This window comes from Lynx canadensis, chromosome B4 (assembly GCF_007474595.2).
Source record: "Lynx canadensis isolate LIC74 chromosome B4, mLynCan4.pri.v2, whole genome shotgun sequence".
In the NCBI taxonomy this organism is placed as follows: domain Eukaryota; kingdom Metazoa; phylum Chordata; class Mammalia; order Carnivora; family Felidae; genus Lynx; species Lynx canadensis.
The window spans coordinates 94,647,423-94,665,650 of record NC_044309.1 but is presented as its reverse complement, the minus strand read 5'-3'; the positions used below and the strand labels follow the sequence as shown (position 1 = coordinate 94,665,650).

Sequence of the window (18,228 nt, the reverse complement as noted above, 5' to 3'; positions counted from 1 at the left end):
ACATAAATGTGTCATTTTGAATTAAATGTGTCTATGTCTTCTCTAAGGAAATTATCAATGACCCTTTGGCAATGCATTTTATGTCCCTAGTGCCATCTCCGGTGAAAGATATCAGTATTTCAGCCAAAACCAATTCTCTCTTGATTTCCTGGTCCCATGGCTCTGGGAATGTGGAAAGATACCAGCTGACGCTCATGGATAAAGAGACCCTAGTTCATGGCAGTGTTGTGGACAGACATGCTACTTCTCATACTTTCCACGGACTGACACCTGGCCACCTCTATAACCTGACCATTGTGACTGAGGCTGCAGGGCTGCAAAACTACAGATGGGCACTGGCCAGGACGAGTAAGTTCCACTAACCAGCTGAACAAGAATAAAGCTCAAATCAAGGAAATGTTTAATAACCAATGATTATTAAATTATTTGAATAATGGCAATATGGGACAAATTGAAATTCTTATGTTGCAGAAGGCCCTTAAGATGTACCCACTTTTCTACTCAGAGAAAGAGAGATTCCCTTTTATTCTAAATTTTAGATGAGCCCTCGGCAACATTCTCAAGTACAGAGTTAACCGCTGATATAGTCTTAGCTTGTCTTTTTTAGTATTCTGTTCTCTTTGGTAAGGATTCCTACTTCCTTCTCTTAAATAAGCATCCTCTGCCCTGTGACATCACTCACAATGAGCCAAGATTACCTTTCTCAGTGCTATACAAAGACATGCTCCTGTGAAACAGCCATTTCTTAAACCCAGTATCCAATAAAACATGCCCTGAGACCCAAGGCTACAGGAGCTATACTCACAGCCTAACATAGCCGGATAAACTAATCTGTGCTAAGTGGTTTTGTTTTTTAAGTTTTTTAAATGTTTTATTTATTTTTGAGAGAAATAGAGACAGAGTGAGAGCAAGGAGGGGCAGAGAGAGAGGGAGACACAGAATCCGAAGCAGGCTCCAGGCTCTGAGCTGTCAACACAGAGCCCGACATGGGACTCAAACTCACAAACTGTGAGACCATGACCTGAGACGAAGTCAGACGCTCAACCAACTGAGCCATCGAGGTGCCCCAATCTGTGCTAAGTTTTAATGAATATTTCATGTACACATTCATTCTATTCATTCATTTGTTCAGTATCTATCGAGTGTAAACTATATGCTAGGCATTGTGGATATAATAGTGTCTAACAAGGCCAAAGTCTTTGCCCTTTGGAGCTTACATTCTAATGGATTCTAATGCTTCTGGTGGGTCTAATAAATTCCTTCTTTTGATAAGTTATTCCCTCTCTTGAGAAACTACCTACTTTTAAGAGAAACTTTTAAGTATGTAGTGACTTAGAAATTATTCTAATGGGGAGAGTTCTTGGAACTACAAGAGATTGGTGAGAAAGATATCTGGGGGCACCTGTACATTTACATACCCTTCATATCACACCTCAAAAGATGTATAAACATTCCCAACAAATATGTACCATATATCTTGGGCCAGCCTTGACTGGCTCCGTTGGTGGAGCATGTAACTCTTGATCTCAGGGTTGTGAGGGTGAGCCCCACATTGGGTACGAGATTGCTTAAAAATAAAATCTTTATGTGTGCCCAGGTGGCTCAGTCGGTTAATTATCTGACTCTTGATTTTGGCTCAGGTCATGATCTCGTGGTTCATGAGTTCAAACCGCGCATCGGGCTCTGTGCCAACCATGCATGGCCTGCTTGGGATTCTCTGTCTCCCTCTCTCTGCCCCTCCCCTGCTTGCTCTCTATCTCTTTCTCTCAAAATAAATAAACGTTAAAAAAAAAATTTTAAATAAAATCTTTTTTTAAAAGTACCATATATCTTAAGAGTTATTAATGTATATCAAGAGAAAATTATACTTATCACTGGCTTATGCAAAATCAGTGTGATGTGCCCATTTTTAAAATGAAACATTTTTGTTTTGTTATTAGTGAAGCCCAAAATTATGACATAGCCAAGAGGTAGAAAAAGTATTCACCAAAGTGTTTCTCTTTTGTAATCATTTTCCTTTGATGAAATAATGACACAACTCTTGAGCTTTAACTTTATCATGATTTTATATGAAAGATAGCATATTTTTAGCACCCAAAATTTTGTGATGGCCGATGAGTTGACCAGTCTATTTATTATGTACTTGCTATTATTAAATACATAAATATGGGAAGAAATTAGGCAGATGACAGACTTCTTTGAGCATTCCAAGACGTCATTTGCCAGTGAAGATCCCTAGGCTCAGTGAGATACACAGAGCTGTCCAGGGTTGCCCAGCTGACTAATGGCCACGTCTGAGCCAGAATCCAGGCTCCTGACTCCAATCTTTGTGCTCTTTCCAACAGCCAGACAGCCTTTCTTTGATTTTGCAGTATTATTTTTGCTAGTGAAATTCTTGTTTTCTTCTGAGCAGGGAGTGCGGCTTGCAGGGATTAAAGTACAGGTCAAAATCTGGCCATAAGACTGGTCCAATATCCTGAGTTAAAGTGTCTTTTCCTTTCTTCTTATTTAGCCCCCATGGAAGTCTCAAATCTGAAGGTGACAAATGATGGCACTTTGACCTCTCTAAAAGTCAAGTGGCAAAGACCTTCTGGAAATGTGGATTCCTACAATATTACCCTGTTTCACAAAGGGACTATCAAAGAATCCAGAACACTAGGACCCCGGGTTACTGAAACTCAATTCAAAGACTTAACCCCTGGAAGACTTTACCAAGTTACTATCAGCTGTGTCTCCGGTGAATTGTCTGCTCAGAAGATGGCAGTGGGCAGAACAGGTGAGTGTAGGGCTCCGAATATTCCTTGGTTGTCCAAATCATTGTCTGATCCAGCTTAGATCCATTCATCAGGGCAAAATAAGTTCACGATTTGGGAAATGTGGTCTACGTGACTGAGGGTGCCTACGGGCCAGAGCCCGATATATGGAGGAAAGCAGAGGGTTAACTGCATTCCTCTGAGTTATTTAAGCAAATGTGTTTGGAATGGTTCCTGAATGATGTGCCTAACTGGCTCTGCCCTGTGCTATTTCATGTCACAGCACTTAAGTAGCGTAGATGCATTAGCATTGATCCTAATGAATAAGACATTTCTGATCAACTCTTATAGTGAGGGCCAGTTAGCACTTAATCATGTTTTCCATAAATTATTTTATTAACTTATGCAACCAAACATTTATCCAGTGCCTCCTATGTGTAAATTTCTGTGCGGTGAGTTTGGGAAGTTGTTAAAATGTCAGGGTTCAGCAAACTACACCCTTTGGCCAAATATGGCCTGTGACCTATACTTGTATAGGTAGGTCTTGGCTTAGCCCCAAGCTAAGAGTGGTTTTTACATATTTAAAAGTTTTTTTTTTAAAAGAAAAAGAAAGACAAATATGAGACAGAGACCATACGCGGCCTGCAAATCCTGAAATATTTACTTTGCCAACCCTTGCTTTTAAGGAAGTTTCATTCTGATCAGACAAATATAGAATACACACACACAAAAATAAAAGAGCACATTTTAATAATAGTAATTGCATTGATATTTCCATGCATCAGTCACTAACTAAACACTTTACACCGTTATTTCATCAAGTTCTCCCTACAAAACCATGAGAGAGGTTCTGTTACTATCATTTTACAGATAATTCAGACAGATGAATTGGTGGGGTCCAGACAGTAAATGGTGGGGTTAGAATTTAAACCGTAGTATTTAAGTCAAGAGTCTGTTCTCTGTGCTGTTAGAGATTCCAACTAAGAGCCTTATGGTCAGAAAAACAAGAGAACAAAATTCTTGTTCAGAAGAGCAGTAAAGACTTCTCAGAGGAAATGGTTTTTAACTGGGGCCTAAAAAATGTGAAGAGGGAAAAGAGGAAAGGGCATTCGAGGTTGAAGGAATAACATAAGCAAAGGCAGGAAGGCAGAAGAGCCCAGGATACTAACAGGTCTCCAGAACATGCAATTGGAGGCCAGCATTTGGGAGAGTGGGGAAGCAGGGAGGGTGGCTCCAGGGAGTGGTCAGAGGTTATGGGGTCTGATCTTGGAAAGCTATGAATGCCACACCCAGGACTTGGTGTTTTATTCTGTAATTAATGGAGAGACCTTACACGTTTTTAGGCAAAGGAATAATTAGACCAGAGCTATATTGCAAGAAGATTAATCTTGTTTTTGGAAAAGAATGTTTCATGACCACAACATGCAGTGTCTCTACCAAAAGACACCAACCACATCCATCAATGTCAACATCATTAGAAGCAACATCAATATTGTCCCTAGGGCTGGCGTGCAATCGAGAAAACACAGTGCTCCTATATCTAGGTTATTAACAGTGTGACAGAAAATTGCATTACTGGTATATTACTAAGATGATTTTAGCGTTCATTTCTTGAGTGTCAAATGCCTCCAAAATTAGGAAAGAATACTCGTTTGCAATCCACGATCATTAGAAGGGGATAGAAATATTTTGAATTGCAGCAACCAGGTCTCTTATCTACTTTTTCCCATGAAAAGTGAATGAGTATCCTTACTTTTGGTTTTTAGAATCTCCTTTTTGACATCATTTCACCGTTTAGTTCCAGAGAAAGTTGGGAACCTGGAAGCAAACAGCAATGGTTCGATAAGGTCCCTACTAGTGAGCTGGTCGCCCCCTGCTGGAGACTGGGAGCAGTATCGTATCCTGCTCTTCAATGATTCTGTGGTGCTGCTCAACATCACGGTGGGAAAGGAGGAAACACACTATGTCATAGATGACTTGGGGCTCATACCAGGAAGACAGTATGAGGTAGAAGTCACTGTTGAGAGTGGAAATCTGAAGAATTCTAAGCGTTGCTATGGCAGGACAGGTAAGGAAATACCAACGTGGTAATGACTGTTGGAACTTTAATTTGGTCCCTCTCCCAGGTAACACAGATAGTGGTCAATATCATCCCTCCTCCGCCTCCCCGTGTTCCCTAAATTTGAGATATTATAGACTTATTATGGACTGAATTAGGTTTGGTAATGTTTAATTTTGTCAAATTAGAACATTAAAAATCGCTTCCAGTAGGAAGTCCATTATTCTATAAAAAGAAAGCCATTTTAAACACCAAAAGAATAGGAAGAAAACAATCTGAGAATCCTTCCCACAAAAGAGGACAGCTGACAATTTTTCTACTTGACCTAATTTGCCTTGACCTAATGTTGACTAATTTCATGTATCAAGGAAAGGTTATTAACGTGAAGAGGGATATATTTGGATTTTAGGGTAGAGGAGAATGAAAATCCCGAGACATGGGTTTTGGTATTCTGGCTGTCACCACTATACTGTAACACCTTGGGCAAGTCACAACCCCTCTGAGTGTGTTTCCTCAACTTTCAAATAAGAGAATTGCCCTTCCAAGCTTAACATTTCTATGATATGGAATGTCCATACTTGATATGAAATTTGAATATCTTCTCTCTTAGTCTTGCCTGATGATAAGTAAATAACTGCATTGAATCAATGTTCTTCTTAGAAGAATGTCAAAGAAAAGGACCAAGACACCTCCTTAGCTTGCCAACAGGGGTCTTCCAGTAATATCTTCATTTTCTAGATATTAATATCCCTTAAATAATGATCAAAGACCTATATAAGCTTAAACCAAGCTACTTTTAGCATTTCACAGAACAAGTGTCTATGTCCTCTCCGATATTGTACCTCATTCACCTAAAATAACTTGGAATACTGTGAAACAATAAGGCCTCTCAGCATACTGTCATAATTATCAGGAAAATTTTCTTAAACTGTACCTCTGGGTGAATAAGGTAAGTCGAAGTAGGCTTTGCTGTAACAACCCAATTCGTTTCAGTATATTAAAGAAGGAAGATACAGATTTAGGGACTCAATTAGAATGGAAGTATAGAAAATTTCTTTGATGTAAAAATCAATACGGTTCTTCCATAATTTTGTTTCCCTGTTGTTTTGTGGGACCAGTACTTGATTCTGAACGATGTATCCTAGAAATTGTAATAATAAAACTTTTTATTTTTTTTATTTTTTATTTTTTTTAATTTTTTTTTCCAACGTTTATTTATTTTTGGGACAGAGAGAGACAGAGCATGAACGGGGGAGGGGCAGAGAGAGAGGGAGACACAGAATCGGAAACAGGCTCCAGGCTCTGAGCCATCAGCCCAGAGCCCGACGCGGGGCTCGAACTCACGGACTGCAAGATCGTGACCTGGCTGAAGTCGGATGCTTAACCGACTGCGCCACCCAGGCGCCCCTAATAAAACTTTTTAAAGAAATAGAAACAATTTCAATTCTTTGGATAATGGGAGCCCTTAATCAGGTACTATTATTACTCTTGCTTTCATGGGTACATCAATGGCTCCTTCTCAGAAATGAAAGGAAGAAGCACTTTGTCTTTCCAACCTAACGGAGTAAAAAATACTCCTAACTTCACCTAAATACTCAAACATGGACCTTTCTCTGTGGGTTTGTGGATGACAAGATTGAATTAAATATTTTTGTATCATAGGGTTCATGTGAAGAAATAAATACTCAAGGTAATATGTGGTCAAAAATAAATGATCCAGAAAAGCACCTTCCAATAGTATTCTTTTGAATCCTCCTTTCTGGATACGTTATATAAACAAAGTTTGGAGTGCCTGCTGGCTCAGTGGGAAAAGCATGCAATTCTTGATCTCAGGGTTGTGAGTTTGACCCCACACTGGGTGTAGAGATTACTTAAAAATAAAATCTTAAACAACAACAACAAGAACAAGGATTAGCTTTTTTTTTTTCTTCTTCTTCTTTCCCTGAGAGCTCATACACATTCAGAAAAGAAATGCTGAACTGGAACACTCCTATAGTTGGAAGGGAACAGCTCTCTAGGAAATACTCTAGTGTTTCTTTTCTTCCTCCTCCTCTCCTTCTTCTTCTTCTTCTTCTTCTTCTTCTTCTTCTTCTTCTTCTTTTAATGTTTATTTCTGAGAGACAGAGAGTGAGCATTAGTGAGGGAGGGGCTGAGGGAGAGGGAGACAGAGAATCCAAATAAGGCTCCCAGTGCAAAGCCTGATGCAGGGCTCAAACCCACAAACTGTGAGATCGTGACCTGAGCTAAAGTCCAACGCTCAACTGACTGAGCCACCAGGCACCCCTCCTTCTAGTGTTTCAGAACCAAAACATTGACACAGTCTCCATTGCCTTTTCCTCAGCACCCCTGGCTGTCCTCCAGCTTCGTGTCAAACATGCCAACGAAACCTCACTGGGTGTCATGTGGCAGACGCCCATAGCAGAATGGGAGAAATACATCATTTCACTAGCCGACAGAGACCTCTTACTCATCCACAAGTCACTCCCCAAAGATGCCAAAGAATTCACTTTTACTGACCTGGTGCCTGGACGAAAATACATAGCTACAGTCACCAGTATTAGTGGAGACTTAAAAAATTCATCTTCGACTAAAGGAAGAACAGGTAATATTCTCTATAAAAGTTTTACTGTGTGTTAAATTGTTTAACATTCAGTTTACAAGTGTTCATTAAGTGCCTATTATGTACTGGCCATTGTTTTATGAATTTTTTCTATTGTTTGTTTTTTATTATATTAATTTCAACTCTTAGTGTTCGTTTGTTTGTTTTACTTTGGGTTTATTTTGTTTGTTTATTTCTTTAAATTTTTCTTAATGTTTATTTATTTTTGACAGACAATGAGAGACAGAGCATGAGCGGGGGAGGGACAGAGAGAGAGGGAGACACAGAATCGGAAGCAGGCTCCAGGCTCTGAGCTGTCAACACAGAGCCCGACGCGGGGCTCGAACTCACAGACCACGAGATCATGACCTGAGCCGAAGTCAGACACTCAACCAACTAAGCCACCCAGGGGCCCCAGGTTTATTTTGAAATTGAAACAGAGCAGAGAACAACTCTTCCAAGGAGTTTTGCTGCAAAGGAGAGGCAGAGAAATAGGGCAGCATTAGAAAGAGGAAGTATGTTTGAAAGAAGGATTTTTTTTTCAAGAATAGAAGAGATACCATGTTTTATGTAGACAGAAATGTTCTAGAAGAGAAAGGAGTGGTGATGATGTAAGGAAGGAGGAAGAATTGCTGCAGTTATTATTTGAATAAGCAAGAGATACTGGGATTTAGAGCACAAGTAAAGGAATCGGTGTTAGAAAGGAACATGAAGGGGTGCCTGGGTGGTTGAGTCAGTTAAGCGTCTGACTTCGGCTCAAGTCATGATCTCGCTGTTTGTGTGTTCGAGCCCCATGTCGGGCTCTGTGTTGACGGCTCGGAGCCTGGAGCCTGCTTCTAAACAATTACCACTTACCTTCTCATCTTTCCTTCCTGTATGTCACAAGTTCTGTCTGGGCTTACTTTCCTTCATTTTGGAAAACGTTCTTCACATGTCCTTAGTTAGAGTTTTAGGGACTAACTCTCTAAACTTTTGTTTTTCTGCATATGTCTTAACATAGCTCTCAATCTTGAAAGATATTTTCCCTAGGTTGCAATTGTGTGTTGAAAACTAGTTTCTCTCAGCACATTGAAGATATTATTGTAGTCTTTCTGGCATTTATCCTTGCTGTAGAAAAGTCAGGTGTCAGTCTAATTTTTTTTTTCTCTCTCTCTGGGTAATCTATTTACTATGACTGCTTTTAAGATTTACTCTTTGCCTTTGGTGTTCTGTTGTTTACAGTAATAACCTAGATACAGACTACTATTTGTGTATCTTGCCTGAGATCATTACAATTTGTGTACTTGTAGGTTAGTATCTTTCTTCATGCCTGGAAATTCTCAGCCATTAACTCTCTGATACTGCCTCTGTTCTCCCTCTGGTATTCTAGAATATATATACATATGCATGTATATGTATATATATATTTGTTCATATTTTCCATATACTTGCCCTCTTGGCTATAATCTGGATAATTTCCTCAGCCCTTTGTTTTTAGTTCATGAATTTTTTCTTTAGCTCTGTCTCATCTTTTTCTTTTCTTTTTTTTTTTTTTTTTTTAAATTTTTTTTTTCAACGTTTATTTATTTTTGGGACAGAGAGAGACAGAGCATGAACGGGGGAGGGGCAGAGAGAGAGGGAGACACAGAATCGGAAACAGGCTCCAGGCTCTGAGCCATCAGCCCAGAGCCTGACGCGGGGCTCGAACTCCCGGACCGCGAGATCGTGACCTGGCTGAAGTCGGACGTTTAACCGACTGCGCCACCCAGGCGCCCCTGTCTCATCTTTTTCAACTTTATCCACTGAATTTTAAATTTTAATTGGTATGTTCTTCACTTTGAAACATTCTCTTTCCATATCTTTTTTGTGCTCGTTTGCTCTTTTGTCATATTTCCATTATCCACGTTTGTTGTTATAAGTAAATAAACCATTTTTATTTTACGTTCTTCTATGTCTGATAATTATAATAGGTGAAATCTTAAGGGGTTCAATCCTGTTGTCTTTTGGGTTTGCTGCCTTTTGCTCATGGTGCTTTACTTCCTTAAGTGTTTGTGAGTCCTTAAACTCATACACCTTGGAAACCTTGTGAGAATTCTTTGAGGCCTTGTTTGAAGATGGGTTTTAGAAAGAATTTTCTTTTCATTTGATCCTTTGAGGTGCATGGGTGGCTATCAACCCAGACCTATTTTAATTTGAATTTTCAACTTGAGGTTTTTCAAGCACCCGGTATTAATGAATCTGGGTTGCAAACTCACTGAAACCATCTTGAGGTTATGAATGCTCAGCAGAAATGGTTTTCTTCTCCATCCAGTGCCAAGGAGGCTGAGAGCAGAGAGGGAATATTTATTTCACTTACACTTAGAATGTAACCTTTCAGGACCCAGTGTTATGCAGGGTCACCTATGAGGTTCCCCAGTTTGGAAAAGTCGTACACTTTACCTCCTATCCTATAGATCGTGCAAATCCGTAAATCAAAGCTTCAATTTATGTTTGAAAAATGCCACCAAAATGAAAGTATGCTTCGGTGAACCAATTACCTTTCTATCACTTTTAGGTCTCTGAGAGTTCCTTACGTTCTTGACAATGCACTCATACATTTATATATTTATATTTTATCCCACACACATAGTTGTATTTACTGGGGGGGATTTTCACAGTACGTAGCTATATTGCCAGAATATATTGCCAGATATATTGCCACTATATTGCCAGAATTGGAAGTCCAAGGCATTTTGTGAGTCTTAAGATCATTTCCATCATTCTCAACATTCACATTACTGGACCCTATGGTAAGTGTATTGTTTAACTTTGGAAGAAACTACCAAACTGTTTTCCAAAACAGTTGTAAAATTTTACACCCCCACCAGCAATATGTGAGCTTACCAGTTCCTCCATGATCTCAATAGCACTTGGTTTTGCAAGTTTTGTGTTTTTTTGGTTTTTTGGGTTTTTTTAGCCATTCCAATAAGTGTGTAGAGGTATATCATGCAGTTTTAACTTGCCTTTCTCTAATGCCTAATGGTTTTGAGCATCTTTCCATATGCCTATTTACCATTCATGTATCTTCTTTGGGGAAGAACATGTTTTCAAATATTTGTCCATTTTTTGATGGGGTTGTTTGTTTTTTATCACTTAATTTTGAAAATTCTTTATATATTCAGATATTAGTCCTTTTGTCATAAATGTGTATTGAAGTGGTTTCTCTCAGTCTGTGGCTTGTCTTTTCATTAATGTATTAGTGTATTTTACAGAATGTAAGTTTTTAATTTTGATATCCAATTTATCAGTTTTTTTTTTTTATTTCATGGACCATACTTTTTTTTTTTTTTTTTAACGTTTATTTATTTTTGGGACAGAGAGAGACAGAGCATGAACGGGGGAGGGGCAGAGAGAAAGGGAGACACAGAATCGGAAACAGGCTCCAGGCTCTGAGCCATCAGCCCAGAGCCTGACGCGGGGCTCGAACTCACGCACCGCAAGATCGTGACCTGGCTGAAGTCGGACGCTTAACCGACTGCGCCACCCAGGCGCCCCATCATGGACCATACTTTTGGTGTCATGTTAAAAAAATCCTTGCCTTGTACAGGGTCACAAAGATTTTCACCTAGAGTTTTTATAGTTTTACATTTTTAATTGAAGTGCATAATCCATTCTGAGTTCCTTTTTATATGTGTGTGAGATCTGGGCCAAAGTTTTTGTCTCTGCATGTGGACATCTAATAATTCCAGTCCTATTTGTTGAAAAGACCCTTCTTCCTCCACTGAATTGCCCTCACATCTCTGTAAAAAAATCAATTGACTATATATGTGTTGGTCTATTTCTGGACTCTCAATTCTGTTGCATCGATCTATGTTTCTGACTTTTTGCCAGTATCACACTGCCTTCATTACTGAAGCTTTCTAGTAAGTCTTGAAATCAGACGATGTTACTCCTCCAACTTGTTCTTCTTTTTCAAAATTATTTGGCATATTAGTTCCTTTGCTTTCCATATGAAATTTAGAATGAGAATTGAATCTTCCGACCCAACTACAATAATCTTTTTTAATGAATATATTTGTATCTTAATCCAAGAGTTAACAAATTCTAAGAAGGGTTGTGCCACGATTCCAATCCTTTTGATTACCAAAATTCAGGGAAGAGGCACAAAGAAAATCAAATACGTTGATCAAGAGTCAGCTTTAAGATCTGTGTAAGAGATTTTTTAATGGGTAGGTTAGAAATCACAATAGTTGTTAATAGGAGAAGGGCACAGTCTCACAGGTTAGATAGATCAGGCTTTGGATTCCAGGATGACTATTCATCAGCACTGTGATAATAGGCTAAGTTACTTATATTTAATTGTCTTTGGTTTCCTCATCAGTAAAGAGAATCAAATGAAATCAAATGTAGAGTTTCGAATGAGTATCAAATAATATGATTTCTAAAAACTATAGAGGCCATAACTACTAGTTATGGTTATCATTGTTAATAACCAGTATTATAAGATAATATAATTTATACTATTGTAGCATTTTCACGTATAGTAATAATGGTCCTCTTGAGAATGCGCCAGTAAGGAATTAACCGGTTTTAAACTACAACCTAATCATCAGGTTGAAGGGATTTCCCACTACCACCCCATAACAACCATCAGCTCAGGTAGCTAATGTAGCACTCAGTTCTCATGAGGTAAGGACAGATGAAATCACATAAAGTAAGCAATATTCAAAAATAAAATTCTTTCATTACTGAACATGTAAAATCGGAACTACTTAATAGGTATGCTTCATCTCATCCTTGGATCTGAGGTAATTTTGATTTTCCATATAAACAGCTTCTGTATGGGAGTAGTTTGCCATATGCCACAGGAAATAGAGCTGAGAGTCTATAGCAAAAAAAAATGTAGATATATTTTTAGCATCTTCAAGACTGTCTCCATTTTTGACTCACTTTGTTACACTTCCTTAGGGTGATTAAATGTCATCTATTTTACTTTTTTTTTTCTTCTTCTTCTCTACTGTGGTTTAGTGCCTGCCCAAGTGACTGGCTTGTATGTGGCCAACCAAGGGACAACGAGCAGTCTGTTTACTAACTGGACCCAGGCACTGGGAGACATAGAGTTCTACCAAGTCTTACTGATCCATGAAAACGTGGTCATCAAAAACGAAAGTGTCTCCAGTGAGACCAGCAGATACAGCTTCCACTCCCTCAAATCAGGCAGTCTCTACTCTGTGGTTGTAACAACAGTAAGCGGAGGAATCTCATCCCGACAAGTCGTGGTGGAGGGAAGGACAGGTAAGAGGAGCCCATGGCAACTCAAGAGTATATTCTAGGATTTTTTAATTTTTTTTAATTTTTTTTTTAAATTTTTTTTTTCAACGTTTTTTTATTTTATTTTTGGGACAGAGAGAGACAGAGCATGAACGGGCGAGGGGCAGAGAGAGAGGGAGACACAGAATCAGAAACAGGCTCCAGGCTCTGAGCCATCAGCCCAGAGCCCGACGCGGGGCTCGAACTCACGGACCGCGAGATCGTGACCTGGCTGAAGTCGGACGCTTAACCGACTGCGCCACCCAGGCGCCCCTCTAGGATTTTTTTAAACATCCTGAAAACATCCATTTTTGACTCTCCCAAAAGCCAAGTTTCAATACCAACCATCCGGAAGGTGGTTACTCTTCTAGGAGTAACTCTTACAACTCCTTAGTAACTCTTAGAACTCTTAGGAGTTACTCTTAGTAACTCATGTTACTCTTCTAGGAATGGAAATTGCAGGGTGGGTGAGGGTAAATGAGAATGAATTCTGAATTTTCTAAAATCTCCTATAAATGTGTCATAAAAACCTTTGCAGCAACATAATAGTCATTTGATGCCGAGGCTTATCCCCACATTCAGTTGATGATTTCCTTAATGTTCATGGCCCAGTTAAGATGAAGACAAGTAATGAGACTTCTTTTAAAAAAGTAAATTCCACTCCCTTTCATATTCTTTCAAGACATAGAAAGGAAATGATCTCTAATGTCTGTGGTTCAAAGTTGAGTTAATAAAATTCCCAAATCACATATATTTTCATAAGCAGCATTAAACAAGTGCTTAATACTATATTAATACTATTAATACTAAACAATGTTCCCTGACCTTGAAGAGATCACAGTCAAATAGGGCAAAGAGCTATGTGGTCATGTGCGTCAGACAGGGTTGGCACCAAAGAAGGAGATACAATTTTCTGCACAATACCAAGAAAGAATATAAATAGACAATATACAACTTATGTTCCCGTTTCTTAGAAAGAAAAAAAATTAAATGCATTCAGTAGAAGCTTTGATAATTACTAATGAACTCAGAATCAGGTCAGTGACTTTACCTACTTAATTTTATATGATCATAAGTTGGATTTCAGGCTGCTTCTTCTAGATCTCTGATGCCTACATCTGAGTATCAGCTGTAGGCATCATCAATAGGTCCCTTTTCTAAAAATCATGAATCTCATCTACTTAATGACCCCAAAGAACATTAATTTCATTAACTCTCCCAGAAAAACAACTAAGTCATTGAAAAGGTATTTCCTCGTTTTGGAAGAAATTCACTGATACGTACCGTTTTTCTCATTTTCTCCTTCTGTGGTAGCTGACCTTGTTACTACCCACGTCCTCCTTCCTGATACCTTCTTTCTCCTCTTTCAGTACTTCTTGGCACCAACCATTGGTGTAGCAAAATTGGGGGTAGGGGACTGAAAAACTTAGCTTGGGAATCAGGAGGCCTAGAGTCTGGTTGTAGCTCTGCAATTAACTTATGTCTCAAAACCTCCATTTTCTAATCCACCCCTAGTAATATATGCCAATTTACCCCTACTGGAGGAGGGAAGGAGAATTAAGAAAGCTGAGGCAAGGGTTGAGGAGAGGCTGCACCCATTTCCCAGTGAGTTGCAGTCATGTTAGTCAGATCAGACTGACTTATTTCCTGCTTACACAACTGTGCAATGTGGGGGGTCCTGATTAGATAGCTCTATTGGTTGGTTCTTTCCCAAGCAGTAGTTCAGGGATCCAGGCTCCTACCATCTGTGGCTCTTCCTTCCTCTAGGTCCTCAGAACTCTGTCCATTTCTCCAGAGAATAGAGGTTCCAGGCAGGGGAAGATGATCGGACCTGGAAGTAGATACGTCACTTCCCCCCACATTCCACTGGTGGGAACACAACTATATGGCTACATGTCATGCGGGGAAGGCCGGGACATATCTTCTAGTTCTGTGTCCAAGAGGAAAGAGAAGCACAACTAGTCAGATTCTGCCACATAAGTTAATTCCCATTTTAAAATACCTTAAGGGCTTTCTGACTTACTGTGATATACTAAAACAGTTTGGCGCCTTATACCACTTGGAATAAGTGGGGCCTATAGTTGTTTTTATGCCTAAATTTCAATTGTAGCAGAGATATCAGTATTTGACCCACTGTATTTAACAGAAGTATGCAAAACCAAGACAAAAAAATTCTGTGAAGAATGATCACAATGTTTTGAGGAAAGGGCAAAATGTGAATAAATATAAGCATGAATTATTTTATTCAAACACATTAAGAGTGCAGACATTATCATGGGAAAGGGGGAATATGGGATACCACTATAGAAACACAATGACTAGAGATTTTGAAATTTTCCTAGATTAGTAAATTTTGTATACAGTAGATTATAAAAAATTCAGTGGCTAAAGCCTGGATAGTCATTACCATCTACTCAAATTGCTGAAAGATCTGTCAGTGCTGAAATAATTGAAAGGTTTTGAAAGGTTTTCTGTTTCACTTATATTTCCACAGAGTTGAAACACATAAATAAACCTTCAGCCTAGATAAGGTGGCAAAATATTTAAAATTCAGGGGCGCCTGAGTGGCTTAGTCAGTTAAGCGGCAGACCATTGATTTCAGCTCAAGTCACGATCTCACAGTTCGTGAGATCGAGCCCCATGTTGGGCTCCGTGCTGACAGTGCATGCAGCCTGCTTCTGATTCTTTCTCTCCCTCTCTTTCTGTCCCTCTCCTGCTCACACTTGCTGTCTCTCAAAATAACTAAATAAACTTAAAAAAAATCTTAAAAACAATATTTAAAATGCAAGATATCGGATATGCTTAACAAATCTAATTCTAACCTGAGAAAATTCTTTTTCTAAAGGAAAAACAAATTTCATATCTGTTTTTCATAAACATGAATTTATATTTTTGGCAAGACATCTGATAATTATATCTTTTCTAATAAAATGCCAGTACTTGCAAATATTTCTAGCAGTTTTAAAAAACAAGCATAATTCTTTTGAGAGCAACCAGGGGATGTACAGATTGTTACATTAAGATTAAGAAAGAGGGGAAGGAAGGAGGGATGAAGGAAGGGAGGGAGGGAAGGAGGGAGGGAGGGAGGAAGACATCAGTATATAAATGTGGCTAAAAAGTTCAACTTTATGTACAGGAAATGTTCATATACATGGAACAGCATAGCAAAGTTGTTCGATACGGTGCTATGTATAATTTTTGGTGATGGGCAAGTGCTTGCACGTGTAAAGACAATTTTGGGGCTTAAGTCACAAAGTCGGAGCATATTAGATTAGAAGGATTCTCAGAGGTCATTTAGCTAGACCCTGTCCATTGTCCATGATGTACTGCTAGTGACAATTATATGAAAATGTTTAGCTAAAGTAGTGAACCAATGATGAAAACAGTAGTGCAGTTTGTATACACTACAGGATTTTATTCTGATATTCACTACTGGCAATACTATTTACTGTACACTTATTTCTGATACATGTACAATTACCACTCGATATCACAATGATTAATTTGCATACTGTGTCTAGCCAAGAAGCTCCTTGAAGGCATCCACATCTTTTCCATTTTTGTGTATGTGGCAAATAGTAGGTCCTCAATAAATGTTTGCAGCACTAAGCCCCAATTAAAATAAGCAAATGATGATGGCCGTTATCACCACAATAGCTTTTCTGCCCACAGGTGGGTCAACCTCCTGATTTGTTGCTTTCAGGATGCGCTTTTAGGTTTATTTCTTGCCACTAGAGGGCAGGAAATGCTTTATAAAGGGAAGATGCAACCCCTTTGGTCGTGTTAGTTATTAGACTCCCCAGGAATAAATAATTTCATCACAAGAAAATCAAAACTATCCCAAAGTCTAAGCTCTTTAGAAAAGTTATGGCAACCTTCACCTTTCCCTTCAAACATCTTTGCTTATTGATGGGTTTGGTTTGAGCTGATTGGATTCAGCAGTTTGGATTTTTAATGTTTTTTCCTTTTCCTACAGAGGGAACCTCCTGACATATTCACCTAAAAATGCCTCCACTTAAAATACCTTACAAACAACACCATAAAAATACAGTAGCGGCATCCATATATTTATAAGGCACCCAAAAGACCTCCTTGCATTTTTATTTGGGCTAGCCTTGCTGATATAAGAACACTCAGCTTCCAGAAGCTAAAGTGAAATGCCCACACATCTTTGACCTCTTAGGTAATCAGTTGAGATCTCCTGAGTCCACACTGTATTTTGCTGGCCGTCGTAGATGACTCCAGACTTTTGACTGTGCTTTCTTTTTAAATTTTCTCCCCCACTTTTTAAACCCCAGTCCCATCCAGTGTGAGTGGAGTGACGGTGAACAATTCTGGTCGGAACGACTACCTGAGCATCTCCTGGCTGCCGGCTCCCGGAGATGTAGATAACTATGTGGTGACCCTCTCTCATGGCAGCAGGGTAATTCAGTCCCTCATCATTGCCAAGTCTGTCAGCGAATGTTCCTTCAGCTCCCTTACTCCAGGCCGCCTCTACAATGTGACCATAACTACAAGGAGTGGCAAGTATGAAAACCATTCCTTCAGCCAGGAGCGAACAGGTAAGGCTATATATATGGAGATCCAGGTTCTGTGAGAACTGCCTGGCTATGTGTGGCTCAGGGCAACAGATCTGCAACCGTTCTGTAATGATCGGATTAAAGCCTTTTTTGAGATCACAGAATTGTGACAGAGTCTTCAAATTCTGACCCTGGAAATTCCTTATGTGAGCAGATGTTTCCTTTAAAGTAAGATGAACCCTACGTTTGTGGCTAGAATTCGTATTATATGCAAATATAGTAACAAGTGTTTTCTGGGAGTACTTTTCGGTTGCTAGACACTGGCTATGTTAACTAACTTAATTCTTGCAAATTCCTGATTGAGGTCGTTGTTAGTATTCCCACTTTACAGATCAGGAAATCAAGCTTCAGAAAAGTTAAATAACCTACTTGCTCCACTGTTTAACTTGTGAAACAGCCAGTGCCTTTCTGTATTTAACCCCAGTTCTGAATGGCTCCAGAGCCTACAAAGTTATCTGTCCTGAAATCCTTTCTGAAATGCCTATTTGGTCAAAGCCTACTGTTCACTCTTTTTCACACAAGGTGAAGATGTGAACTTTCATAGTCCTGGGACCAGGAGCACAATCTTAGCAAAAGCAATGAATGCCAGGTCTTCGATGTGATGGAAAGAACTAAATTTAAACAGCTACCATTTTCCCCACGTACTTATGCTTTTGGGGGGGTTACATCTGAGATTTCTGCTTAAGGTTGACATTAATATTTTGTCAGATCTTTCCTGCTAAGCTATGGGTTGATATTTGCGTTTAAAAATGCCAGGGTTTTGGAACACCGGGATGGCTCAGTTGGTTAAGTGCCCAACTTCAGCTCAGGTCATGACGTCCTGGTTTGTGAATTCAAGCCCAGTGTCAGGCTCTTTGCTGACAGCTCAGTAGAGCCCACTTCGGATTCTGTGTCTCCTTCTCTCTCTGCCCCTCCCCTGCTTGCCCCCCGCCTCAAAAATAAAAACAAACATTAAAAGTTTTTAAAAAC

The 18,228-nt window shown here is 39.3% G+C and overlaps 1 protein-coding gene across 3 annotated transcripts in view; it reads left to right on the top strand.

Annotated features, from left to right (window-relative positions):
- The window catches only part of PTPRB (protein tyrosine phosphatase receptor type B), a 115,222-nt gene that overhangs the window by 44,206 nt on the left and 52,788 nt on the right, over positions 1-18,228 (top strand). For all 3 annotated transcript variants that reach the window (XM_030323223.1, XM_030323222.1, XM_030323226.1), the window contains 6 exons: positions 91-348; positions 2,513-2,776; positions 4,552-4,821; positions 7,154-7,414; positions 12,398-12,664; positions 16,978-17,241. In XM_030323223.1, coding sequence (XP_030179083.1) covers positions 91-348; positions 2,513-2,776; positions 4,552-4,821; positions 7,154-7,414; positions 12,398-12,664; positions 16,978-17,241 — 1,584 coding nt within the window. The remainder of the gene's footprint in view (positions 1-90; positions 349-2,512; positions 2,777-4,551; positions 4,822-7,153; positions 7,415-12,397; positions 12,665-16,977; positions 17,242-18,228) is intronic.